General features: G+C 43.5%; 1 protein-coding gene across 1 annotated transcript; it reads right to left on the reverse strand.

The window, feature by feature from the left end:
* Window positions 1-10,977: 10,977 nt before the first annotated feature.
* LOC115129934 (protein chibby homolog 1-like) lies at window positions 10,978-12,484 on the reverse strand. The gene has a single exon (XM_065018232.1). The coding sequence runs from the start codon at window positions 11,604-11,606 to the stop codon at window positions 11,034-11,036; it is 573 nt and encodes a 190-aa protein (XP_064874304.1). The 5' UTR covers window positions 11,607-12,484; the 3' UTR covers window positions 10,978-11,033.
* Window positions 12,485-13,460: the final 976 nt, after the last annotated feature.

The following is a 13,460-nucleotide window of genomic DNA, read 5'->3' on the forward strand; positions in this document are numbered from 1 at the left end:
CTGTGATGAAACATGCAGGATAGGACCCAGCCAATCAGAACAGGGGGGTGGAGCATATGCAAATCTAAACTCCCCACCCCAAAACAGAACAGTGGGCCCTCAGGAAATCAAGCAGGAGTTGAAACAACATTGGAGTGCTTTTAAAGAAATGTGATCCTCCCTCCGCCTCTGCCTCCAGTCCTTCACTCCTTTTGCCTTGTTGCTTTTTTCCTGCAATCTTCAAAAATCCATCACAACCTTGCATTGTGGATCTTTAACTCAGTAGAAATCAGAGTGGGCTTGAAGCGTGGCCCCTATGGGACTTTGAACTGTAACCAGGCCTGCTCTCGACTCAGAGCTCCATGACGTAAGGTCTGGGCTCGCGACAGAAATCCTAAACGCTAGATAGCTCTTGCTGATAAATGTGTTGCAACCTCAAACTTGTCAGCCGTAAATGTCTTTTGGCTGGTAAAATGGTCCCTTTCTGGACTACTTTTCATTTTTTTGTTGTAATATGTGTTTTTTGTTGGGTTTCTCAGCAGTAAGCTGCAAATGTTGTTTTCACACATAGCACAAGTGAAGAATTTTTTTTTTTTGTGCTGCTGTAAAAAGTAGAATCTATCCATACCGAAGGGCTCACAATAATGACATAAAACTGCAGTTCCGGATAACATAAACAGGGCAAACAATCCTGATAAACAACATCAGACCATTATACATCTTGACAATTATATGTACAGGATCTCCAAGATAGGAACATTTAAAAATATATATATATATTTTTTAAAGAGTGCGAAATGGCATAATCTTAGCTCTGCATGTATAAATATACAAGTTTAATGTGTGACGGGAAATTATCCAATAGCCTGAGCCTATAAAGACAACATTTGTCATACTCTGTACGTTTCAAACACACAAAACCTGACTAATCAACCTGATCAATCAATGTTTACATGTCCATAATTCTTCTGTTTGCATTAATATAATTCTTATTTTTCCATCTACTATTTGAGGACCTAAAATAAAGGATCCGTAGGCCTATAAGCTACACCAGAAAGAATAGCATGCGAAGTTTCAAGCATAACACTTCCCCTTCAGCTCGGACATCAACAAACCCATTACTGCACGAGCCAATAAAAGCTTTTCACAGAGTGATAACTCTGGGAAAGATGATGCTAAAGATATCAGTCCCCGTAGTCCACTGTAACTTCTCAGAGACAGCGTCGAGGGCTTCGGTCACCATACCTCGTAAAAAGCCAAAAATGGGCGGCTGATTCCCCGTCTCTGTGTGGCCAGAGAGAGCAAAGGTCGGCCAATATGATTAGGCTCTCTCCCCTAAACAAACAGGGGATCCGTTTCACACATAAAGCTGCTCTCCGTCAACCAATTATCCCCATTTGGAGAGCTGGGGGGGGTCCTTAACAGTTCTCCCTCTCTACCAGAGCATACACACTCACACACGGGCACACACGCAACCACACCACCATAACACCCACCTTCACAAATGTTAACTCCCAACAGTCTCAACCTTCACATCTGTGGGAGGGCGTGTGGTAATGATTAGCAAATCTTCAGTGCTATTTGTTTTGTTGTTCTACAAAGCAAACCGTAAGAAACAGTCAAAACATAAGTCTTTAGAAGTTTTACAGGCTTCATGTGAAGTCAAGCAGTCAAGAGCACCTGGAAGTGAACTTCAAGCTGGACTCTTAGGATCAATTAAGTATTCAGAGAGTGGAGATCAGGGAGAGAGAAAAGTAGCAAGGTAGTGTGTGTGTGTGTGTGTGTCAACCTTACCTACTTTGTGTTTGTGTGCATTCCACTTGTCATCCTCATCACTGCAGTGGAACAAGAGAAGGAAAGGAAAGCTTCTTACACAAACAGCCGAGAAGTGACCATCGGTGACCATTTTGTTAACACTGCCCTTAGGTTATGTAGTCTGATCCAAAGCTTTACTTTGCATTACAAACACACATTCCTCTGTCTCTAGTCCAGGGTTCTCCAACAGGTCGATCGCGGGCTACCAGAACCTCGCAGCACACCCCTGAGTAGCTCGCAAAACAATTCTGAAAAGGGCATGTATTTGTTACGCGTTCCACCTCAAACAAATCGCAGAAGTATCAGACACCTACTATCCAATCACATCCACACTGACATTATCCCACCCCCGGTTAGCCACAATTGGCTTAAAAAGCCAAATGTAACAATATCTGCCAATTCATTTCCAGCAATATTGCCCCTGTACAGTATGTGTGATGCACACATTTTTAAAAACCTTTATTTAATTAGGCAAGTCCGTTAAGAACAAAAACAAATCTCATTTACAATGGACGGCCTTCCCCGGCCAAACCCGGACAACGCTGGACCAATTGTGCGCTGCCCTATGAGACTCCCAATCACGGCCAAATGTTATTCAGCCTGGATTCGAACCAGGGACTGTAGCGACACCTCTTGCACCGAGAACATGTCATCTCCCTGAGGAGGATGAGCTGGCCAATCAGCGGCCTAGTTGCATGAATATTTTTTATGACGCATCATTTTACGACACAACATCATTCTGTGGTTGGAGTACGCCGACACCATTCCAACACAGGTAAGCAGCTTTTTAACAAACTTAATTACAATTTTTGGTAAGAAAAACTATTTCACTCATATTGTAAGTGATTATAGTTCAAATTTAAAAGACACATGGAAGCACTGTGCTGTTACTTTAAGCATTGACATGGACCCAGAACATTCAATTCCATTATTTCTGTATGAATACTTGTAATTAACGACAGGATGAAGTAAGTGAAAAACTGAAAATTAATGGGATTCAGGAAAATACCAAGACAGTACCCATTTGAAAGCTAGGAACAAATTAAGGAGTAGCTCGTGACATGTTCCATAATATATAAAAGTACAAATGTCGGAGACTCCTGCGATAGTTACTACATACAAATACATAGGAGCTAAGGAAAAGGAAGAACACTTTTACAGACAAAAACACAGCCTCAGGGAGTGTAACATAGTAAGGCCATAGGGAGATTTGGCTGTGGCTTTTGTTGTGCTCTCCTGTTCCATATAGCTGATAAGCAGAGCATGCAATAGAGACGACATATCAGAGAGGATCTGATGGGCCATTGCTCACTTATCTCCCTGTCCGCCCCACTCCTTCCCCTCCGAAGTTGTTCTATGTTTGTAGGCTGGCATCTGACAATACTTGTGGGGGAGACTTCCTTTGTGCTGGTAGGAGTCATCTGGTTGCCACATTTCTTGTGTGCGAGACTGTGGAGCATTTCTTCCACCTTTCCCTCACTCAAACATATACTTCCCTCTCTATCCCCCACCTCTCACTTTGGAGACCCTCGACAGAGAACAACACATACAAAACAGACACAGGTGACGACCGGGGTTTAGGTATCTAAACATCCTTGTGAAGCGAAAACAATAGGTAGTGATACTTGGGAAAAACAGGAAAGTGAGTCGACGAAGCCGCAGAGAGACATTGTGGTTCCAGGGAGAAACCAGCTATTTGACTTGTTTTTGGAAGCGAGTAAACAAGAGAGCAAGGCCAAGTGCAATTTCACTGCCTCTGTCTAGTCTAGTAGCTGCTGGAGTCTATACCAGACCATAGTGATTACACACCCACACGTGTGCGCACATGCATAGGGCGATTCCACGCCAGCAAAGCGAACGGTGAAGAGCTTCAAAAGATAGCAGATTGAAGGGAAATGAAAGCCAGCCATTTAGGTAAATAGGGATATCATATTTCCTGCAGCTGTGTGTGAACACACACCCACACTACCCCAGTTGATTGGGAGAACACTTACCAGACCATGTGTTACACCTTTCTGACCTCCAAAGGTGGAGTGGTTCCTGCCTTTCACTGGGTGAGTCACACAGGGTGACGACCACGGCGTACACACACAAACTGGACTGCAAACATACTGTACACGCATGTGCATACACTTACATGCCAACACCCGGTCTTGAGAAAGACGAAGTTCACATTTCCAATTCAACACATTTGTACACGGACAACATTTACCACCAGTATTATGTATTTGTAGATGGAAACACAGTACCACTGGAAAATTAGAGGTTACTCTGATACAGCAATGAGGTCACAAAATCACCACATCCCACAGAAAGCTGGGAAACTAGTGGGTGGTCACGCGGTGTGTGAACGAAGACAGAGCAGAATCTCTGACTTCCAGTCATTGGTCGAATCTAGCCTGCACTCCAAACCAGCAGTGGTGTTCAGTAGGAACGAAGTGGGAGGAAAACATTTTGACACACACACTATAAATAAAGAGAAATTCCTCTGGTTACCGCTTTGTCAATCATGTTGACAATATGTACTACATTGTTGGTTAAGGGCTTGTAAAGGAAGCATTTCACTGGAAGGTCTACTGTTGTATTCGGCGCATGTGACAAATAACATTTGATTCGACTATATTGCATGAATTCACACTCGTCCATTCAGAGTGCAGTCAGCAACCCAGCCTTTCCTACCTTTCCTAGGCCCCATGACGATAGGACCAGGACCTCTTCTAAACATCCACGTAGATTAGTTATGCGCATGTGGAAAAGGATGCGCCACTCATTTGCTATTCAGCGCCATCAGAAAGTACTCACAACCTTCACCTTTTTCCACATTGTGTTGTGTTACAGCCTGAATGGATTAAATATAGTTTTTTTCACTGGCCTACAAACAATACACCATAATGTTAAAATTGTACTTTTGGAAGAATTAATCATGAGTCAATAAGTATTCAACCTCTGTTATGGCAAGCCTACATAAGTTCAGGAGCAAACATTTGCTTCACAAGTCACTCAATAAGTTGCAAGGATTCACTCTGTGTGCAATAGTGTTTAACATGATTTTTGAATGACTACAGAACCTCATCTCTGTACCCCCACACATACAATTATCTGTAAGGTCCTTCAAGCAGTGCATTTCAAACACAGACTCAACCACAAAGACCAGGGAGGTTTTCCAATGCCTGGCAAATAAGATAACCTATTGGTAGATGGGTAAAAAAATATATATACACTGAGTATCCCTTTGAGCATGGTGAAGTTATTAATTACACTTTGAAAGGTGTATCAATACATGCACTACAAAGATACAGGCGTCCTTCCGAACTCAGTTGCCGAAGTGGAAGGAAAACGCTCAGGGATTTCACCATGAGGCCAATGGTGACTAAAACATTTACAGAGTTCAATGGCTGTGATAGGAGAAAACTGAGGATGGATCAACAACATTGTAGTTACTCCACAATTACTAACCTAAATGATAGTGTGAAAAAAAGTAAATCAGTACAGATTAAAACATATTCAAAACATGCATCCTGCTGTTTGCAATAAGACACTAAAGTAATAATACAAAAACTTTGCAAAGCAATTCACTTTGTGTCCTGAATACAAAGTGTAGTGTTTGGTGCAAATACAATACATTACTGAGTACCACTCCCTGTTATGGGTATGCTTGTAATAGATAAGGACTAGGCAGTTTTTCAGGATAAAAAATAAACTAAAACACAGGCAAAATCCTAAAATAAAACCTGGTTCAATATGCTTACCATCAAAATCTGGGTGATGAATTCACCTTTCAGCAGAACAATAACCTCAAACAAGGCCAAATCTTACCAAGAACATAGTGCATGTTTGAGTGGCCAAGTTTGAAAATCTATGGCAAGACCTGAAAATGGTTGTCAAGCAACGATCAACAACCAATTTGACAGAGCTTGTAGAATTTATAAAAGAATAATGGAGAAAGGTTGCACAAACCAGGAGTGCAAAGCTCTTAAGAGTCCCAGAAAGACTCGCAGCTTTAATCGCCGTCAAAGGTGATTCTAACATGTATCGACTCGGGGGTTGAATCCTTATCTAACGAAGATATTAGTATTTTCTTCTCCATTATTTTTTTAAACAAATGTTATAATTTTTCTTCCACTGACATTGGAGTATTTAGTGTAGATCGTTGACAAAACATTTCTGATGGCAAACTCAGATATAAGGACAACAAAACGCACACCACACTCAATCTGGCACACATTCAGTTTGTTCTGCATTCATATAAGGTAGTGGCAGTATACTTTTTCCACTTACATTTTTTTAATTTAACCAGGCAAGTCAGTTAAGAATAAATTGTTATTTACAATGACAGCCTAGTGGGTTAACTGCCTTGTTCAGGGGCAGAACGGCAGATTTTTGCGTTGTCAGCTCGGGGATTCAATCCGGCAACCTTTCGGTTACTGGCCCAACGATCTAACCACTCGGCTACCTGCCGCCCCCACATGACACAACAGCCTGTTTAACCACTATCCCGAAAACATTCTTCCTTGAAAAAGACATCAATACCTCGCCCACCCCACCCTCGCTTGACCAATCCCCAAGCTATGCTCCGCTACCTAAACATCCTTCTTAGGGATACTTCCACCCTGAGCTTTAAGCTATTGGAGAGCTAGCCTATACACAACAACAACAGGCGCTGACACGGGCCCGTTTACACCCAAACACTCAGCGGTCTGAACTCACTAACCCTCTGACTATTGTCCCACTGACATTGTTAGAACTTGGCACTTTTTGTTGACATAGCTCTTCCCCCTCTTCCCCCTCTACCCCTTCGTTCAACCCCCTCTCTCCTCACTGCCTCCTAGCATCCTTGAACCAGCTTCCTGCCAGAGGAAGTAGCTAAATCCCATCTGGTGGTCAGTGCCAGAAACATGACTTCCTGCAGCCGGGATGGTCGTCTTGGAACACCAATGTCAAGTGTAGATGGTGGGGGAGAGAGAGAGGTGGTGAGGGGAGAGAATGTTGTGCCAGTGCACTAATAAAGATGGCAGGGGCGTCGAAAGGTTTTCTGTAGATGGGCGACTAACCTTTCATTTTATACAGCAAGAGTGTGTGGTTGTTCGTGCGTCGTAATCATTTGAAAATTAGAAGAAAAAAAAATATATATATTTTTAAATCAGACCATTACTACTGTTCTTGCTGGCTTTTATTACTTAGTGCAGCACAGAGAATTTCGAATCTTACATTGACAAAATAGTCGAGTGACCGCTCTAACAATGGAAATGCATATCCTCAAAGGTGGAAGGTAGGCGGCGAGATCGGGTGGGAACATTCTAGTCAATGAGAGGGCAGATACGCGTGTGAATAACTGCCAACTCTGATATAAAATAGTTTTTCAACGTTGACGAAATGCCACGTGCGTCCACTTCTATCCGTACATTCGCAACCTAAACGTTACAACATTTCTATTCAATCAAATAAGCCCCACCTAACGATCAAATGTTTTGTTGACCAAATCTGACACGCTCTCATAGACCTCCATACAAAAACTCCCCCACTTGGTCTGCTTATCGCTGCATTCTAGCATGAACAGATTGACGGGAGTGGACCCTCTTGCGTCGCTGTCACCGCTCTGTCCAAACCCATGGGGTTCACGACACTACAGAACTTAGAGAATAAAGGCACTAAATGTCTGTATGTACTGTATGTATCATGGGCACTCTTTGGAGCCAACACCAACTCTTGTCCAACCTGCCCTAGGCCCAGCATGTCAAATCCTAACAAAACGTTCAAAACTGACACAGCTGTTACCCCCTTCGCTTTTAGCACTAGTAACTGCTCTACCCAGGCCTTCCAGCAGCATGAAACGGAGTGGTGACAACACACTGAACAAGGCTGTGCCAAATGACAGATCCCCACACAGTCTGTGATATTGTAACACCAGCCTGAACAATCACCCATCGCAGCCCTTGGGAACATCAGTAAAACCTGTGTAGCTTCATTCACCTTTGTTATGGTTCAATTGTTTTCCTTGCCGACTGTGGCGTTTGACTTCAACGGAAGTGCTCTTATTTGTGCGACGACAGAGGATGGAATCTGATATAACAGAACATGTCATAACACAACTGAAGGGGTTATAGGAAGAGGAAGGAAAAGGTTGTGCTCGACTTTTCTTTTACCTTCGTTTCCCCTGGTAACTCGATTGTGAACACATTCCCACTCATAACGACTTGTCATCAAAAATCTGTGGAAAACCTTCACAATATGGTCTTGTTGGCCTAATCTAAATGGAAGTTATCAAGAAGTACAGAAACACGAAAGCATGAGTCTTTATCATATGCTAACAAGAAAAAGCTACACCACACTGCCACATAAGGGTCCCATTGTTGTCCGCGTTCCTTTCTGATAAGGAGGAAGTGATTAGGATCTTAACATAGATTTACCCCCCCCCCCTCCATCGTCTGCTACTGTGGAACTCCGTCATAGGGTCTAACTCTATATTGAGATACACAGGCTTACGTGTGGTGAAAATCATGTCGGCCTATTGCTTTCAATGAGTCATACAGTGATGTCAAGGGAAACTTGGGTAAGCCATTCATTGATGTCAATGGGGGACTTGGGCGAGTCAGTTGCGCACGCCATGTCTTAATTTAAGACTTCGGCCATTGAGAGTAAACACTTTACCCACTGTCTTTTCACCTGGGGGGTCAACACTTCCCCTCTGGCTTCCAAGTGGTGATTTAGACAACAACCAGGCCAGAGAAACAGTTAACATTAGACTCTGATCGGGTTGGCTTCTAGCCCCGACGCAACGACAGGAATGTTTACCCTGACAGAGAATGGCTGACTTCCCCTGAGCAGGATACGCCATCATGCAGTATGGAGATGGAGACTGAACAATCCAAAAAACAGACTCATTTTGGTCTGACTAACACACAAGTGAGAAAGGTAGGGAAACGAGAAACCTTCAGATTTGCTCTACCAATAGGTTTTGAAAAGGAAGCAATGAATCAAGGGGAAGGCCACGAGCATGGGAAGACAATTAGGAGCACGTCACAACTCTGTGTCCTACTGTATCTGTGCAGCATACATAAGGTCATTTCTGCAACAAGTATCGTTATTGCAATTCGTTCATGGGATGTGAATGAATGTGTAGAGTGCCATAGGGGTCAAGTGACAGGAGAGAAAGTTGTTATAGTGGTTTTACCTTGATGGGAGTGTCTAGTGAGGGGACACAAGGTCACTAGGCCAGAGGAGGCTACATGAGGATTCACAATGACAGGAAGCTACAATTATCCCCCCCCCCCGATCACTGCTACTTCTACACACAAACTAAACGTCCTTGCTTATCCAAGTTACAATCTGTTCAATTGAACGGTTTAACTCTTAATGCATGATGCACTGACACTTCGGGAAAGAGTGTGGCACTGGCAGATAGCATGTCCCATTATTTCAAAATGGCTTCCTCTTGCATGTCCTCTCCATTGTTCAAAAAGTGAATCCTTGGTTTCAATTCAAGTTTGAGCATTCCACAGACAACCTATTTCTTTTAGCATCGCGGTTGATTTGATAAGATTAGCTAAATATAAGACCGTTCAAACAGATGCATTCTTCACATGCCTGCAAATTGTCTCTCAATGGAGTACTTACATTCCACTTAGGATGAGAGAATGGGTTCTGTTATCTTCCAACTGAAAGCAAACGTTTATAACTGACAAAATGAGCATAAAGCTGCAGTGTAAATGATGGCGTCAGCATTTAATGAAAAATGTACCATTGAAATATATATATTTGTATAAATGTAATGACTTAAAAGATAAATGTCCAAGTCTCTACCAAAACTGATTATTTCTTTGTCAGTCAACCTCGAGTTTTATCTGGATTTTATAAGCAATTCCTTCACTAAGAGCAGTTGAGGGCATATCAGGACCCGATCGCAGTAAACTCTGGATGAGCTGAATGTTCACAGGACTTCAGAGGAGGAAGCGCCACAGATTGTCTCCATGCTGGCACAAGCTACAAACGTTTCCCCTCTTTTTTTTCTCTCTGATTTAATATCTTTCTGCAGATGCATCCCAGTTGTTTGAGGGGGAATGGGATTACCGGTCTTTTGGGGATGCAATGTAGGACTCCCCCGGTCCAAAAAGTTGGGCCCGGACGGAGCTGATGACAATGAGTCCGGAACCAGATTGTTTTAAAAAAATGATTCCCCCCTCAAGGGGGACACAGACCCGATTGGACCCGAGTGACCAAAGATTGTTAATCAGCGAAGTTGCTCTTCTGGTTAACTAATATGTCTTATATATATATATATATATGTTGGCTAGGCCTATAATTCAATAAATTCACCTTATTAGCATAAAATAAATATGCTATAAGGCTATGCAGAGCCATGGTCGGTTCCACCTGGGTCTATAAGCTGTAGTTACATAGACCAGAGACCCGATTGAACCTTGAAAGCTGCCCGTTATGGTTTTGCAAAATTCCAAACAGGGTATCAATAGGGTTAGTGTGATGCACATACAGTATCAATGATAAATGAATTATGCTTCTAAACATCAATACAATACTTGTAAATTAGATCATGATGTTTAGAATGTGTGTGTCAGCTGTGGAACACCGTGTGGAAAAGCTTCATTTCAGACAGGAAGTCCATTGGCACAGATGTCTTTTTACCCACAGTTCTAAGGGAAAATAAGAGCTAATGTGACATCAGTTATGGTGTAACCACCACAGCATCTGTGCACCATACTGTTCCTGGACAAACCAGTACACAACAATAGACTAAAGGTGCTTCCAAACTGACCGAAATGACACATCCAAAACTCAGTCAAACCAATGGTGTTCAATGACAGCCATGCTTTGGGGCAAAGCAAAAGTGAAAGATATGGGGACGCACTACATTTTCGTTGCACTGTCCAACTGAAAAGTTAGAGGGATCACAAATGTTTTTTTTTTTTTACATAGCACATCCTGGCTAATGATCTGTGTCAGCCAATTGAAAGCGAAAAACTTGGTGTCTACCGCCTCATTTCACATCAGTCCACCACACACCCGAAAGCACTCAGCAGACAACTATGCATCAGCAGTGGTATAAAGCTGCCCTACCACCAACACACTTGCTCTAGCACAGGATAGAATTGCCAGTCAAATACTTATCATTTAAAAAACAACAACACCAAGTCCAATGAAACAGATGACAGTCAACCTCCGTTTATTCATCCAGCAGGAAACATTTCATCCACTTCACACAGTCCCACTGTTATCATACTTTTTTAGGACTTTCTTTTAATAGAACGTATCTGGAAGCTTGCCCTTTTTATCTGGGGTGTTTGTGGTACTGCTAGGCTGTCCTGGCTGCCCCCCTCCCCAGGATCAGAGCCCTGTAGCCGGGCTGTGGTCTCTGCCAGCATGTCCATCAGCAGTTCCACCCGGATGTTCAGGGCATTATTCTCCTCCTGTAACTCCCGGTTCTTATTCTTCAGGCGGCGGATGTGGGTTCGGTCCCCTGCCTTTGGACTCCGGCCCTTGGCCCCTTGGGGCGTCTGCTGCAACAGCCACTGGCCCTCCTGGAAGATGAGGCTGTGGCCCCCCAGGGTGAGGGCCAGGGGGGCGTAATCGGGCCCCAGCTCGGTTTCACGGGAGTTGAAGTCAAGGTAGTAGAGTGAAGAAAGGGAGGCGTCGAGCCTGGCGGGTGGGAGTTTGGGGTTCCAGTTGCCTGGGGAGCGGAGGGCCGTCGACAGTGTCCCCAGTTTATCCCACATCTCTCTGAATATGGACATCTTGGGGCGGCGCTCTGGCTCATCTCGGGTTCCTGCGCCGTGTTTGCTCCTGCCCTGGTGAATCATTTAATACATTTGTCTGGGAATGTTTTACACTAATGCAGGCATGATGCATTGCACAACATTCATTTTGTGCACAAGAGAACTGAAAACAGTGTTTCCATAGTCCCTAAACATCTAGGACAGGGATAGCCAACATTCCTTTCGAGGGTGTGCATGCTTTTGCTCCAACCCTGCTTTAAAAACACCTGACCACACATTATGTACAGAATGTTGCATGAATTCACAAATGTAAAAAAAAAAAATTCCTCCAAAAAGTTTGTATTAACAGTCAAACAGCCCCTCAATACATAAACTTGTGGTGTCCAGTTAAGAGTTCCCCCTCTGGGATACATTCAAGTGAATGTAGAAGTTCAAGTCTTGGCAAGAGAAGCACCTCCTCTTCCATTCAGAGTGCAATCAACAACCAAGCCTTTCCTACCATCCTATTAAGGCCCCATGACGATAGGACCAGTACCTCTTCTAAACATCCACATAGTTTAGTTACATTTATTTCCAACAAAGAAAACCTGCACACCAAGTATCTCAAAGAGAGTTGGTCAGCCCTGATCTGATTCAAGCTAGAGGCGTCACTACAGACCAGGGTTCGATCCCGGGCTGCATCACAACCGGCCGTGATCAGGAATCCCATAGGGGCGGCGCACAATTGGCCCAGCGCCGTCAGGATTAGTGGATATGGGGGGGGATTCACTTAGCCCATGGCGCTCTAGCGACTCCTTGTGGCAAGCAGGGAGCCTGTAGACTGACCTCGTTGTCAGTTGAACAGTTTCCTCCGACACATCGGTGCGGCTGGCTTTCGGTTTAAGCGGGTGGGTGTTAAGAAGCCCGGTTTGGCGAGTCATAATTCGGAGGAAGCTTGACACAACCTTCACCTCCCGAGCCTGTTGGGGAGTTGTAGCGGTGAGACAAGATCGAAGTTGGGGAAAGGATTTTTTTATAATAATACCACAGATGGAGATGAAGACTTAATCATAAACTTACCCACTCCTCCTGCCACTCCTCTCTGATGCTTTTCATGCTTCTCAAGGTGTTCAGCGCCTTGGGTTTGAGAAAAGAACTTAATAAATATGACTTATTATTCTGTTATGGTACGGAATCTTTGCACATCACCATAGCAACGGCATGGAAATGTTGGAGGACAATGACATTTAGAATCATTCCAGTGTACAGCAAGACTCCGGGATAGTAATAATCCTAAATTACATTTTGTATAATTATTTTCATAGCAATCTTAAAGTGCTTCAAAAGGCAAAAAAAAACAACCCAACAAGGAATACATCATGAGTAGCCTAGCTATATCTAGGTCAAACAATAGAGGCCAAATCTTTGAGTGCATGAATCTTCCAAAGATGGAGGGACAGTTTATGGTTTGATCAGAGGAAGGATGATGGTTCAGCTACTGGACTTCTCCTTCACAATGTATGGCACCCTCTTGGTGCCATACAGCAGCTCTGGGCACCAGAAAGCTCACCCACACAGTACAGTGTCGCAGCCAGTCGTCCTCACTACGAGCCCTCTGCCTCAGCACTGCATCTTCCATTCCTCTCAAGCTTCAGGGGACTCTTCAAATCTATGATTTCAAAAGATCAGGAACCAGCAGACAGGTCAAACGAAAAAGCTGGTCCAGTGTCGATGCATCATTTGACAAAAACAACAATTAGCCAGCTAGCAAAGCCAAGAACAGGTGACCTGCCAGTCCAACTGCAAATATGTGGGTCAAAACCACCAGAAATAAGCAATGTTTTTTTTTAAATCCAAAAACAAGTCAAATTTAACAAACCCTTACAAATAATTTAAAATGCCCATATTTACAGGATAAATAAAGTAGTATTACTCCACTGTGAAGACTATCCAGACGTA

Source organism: Oncorhynchus nerka, linkage group LG5 (genome assembly GCF_034236695.1).
Source record: "Oncorhynchus nerka isolate Pitt River linkage group LG5, Oner_Uvic_2.0, whole genome shotgun sequence".
NCBI classification, from domain to species: Eukaryota; Metazoa; Chordata; class Actinopteri; order Salmoniformes; family Salmonidae; genus Oncorhynchus; species Oncorhynchus nerka.

Bases quoted from the DNA above. Each gene is read 5' to 3' on its own strand.
- LOC115129934 (XM_065018232.1), bottom strand. From the start codon at position 11,606: ATGATTCACCAGGGCAGGAGCAAACACGGCGCAGGAACCCGAGATGAG.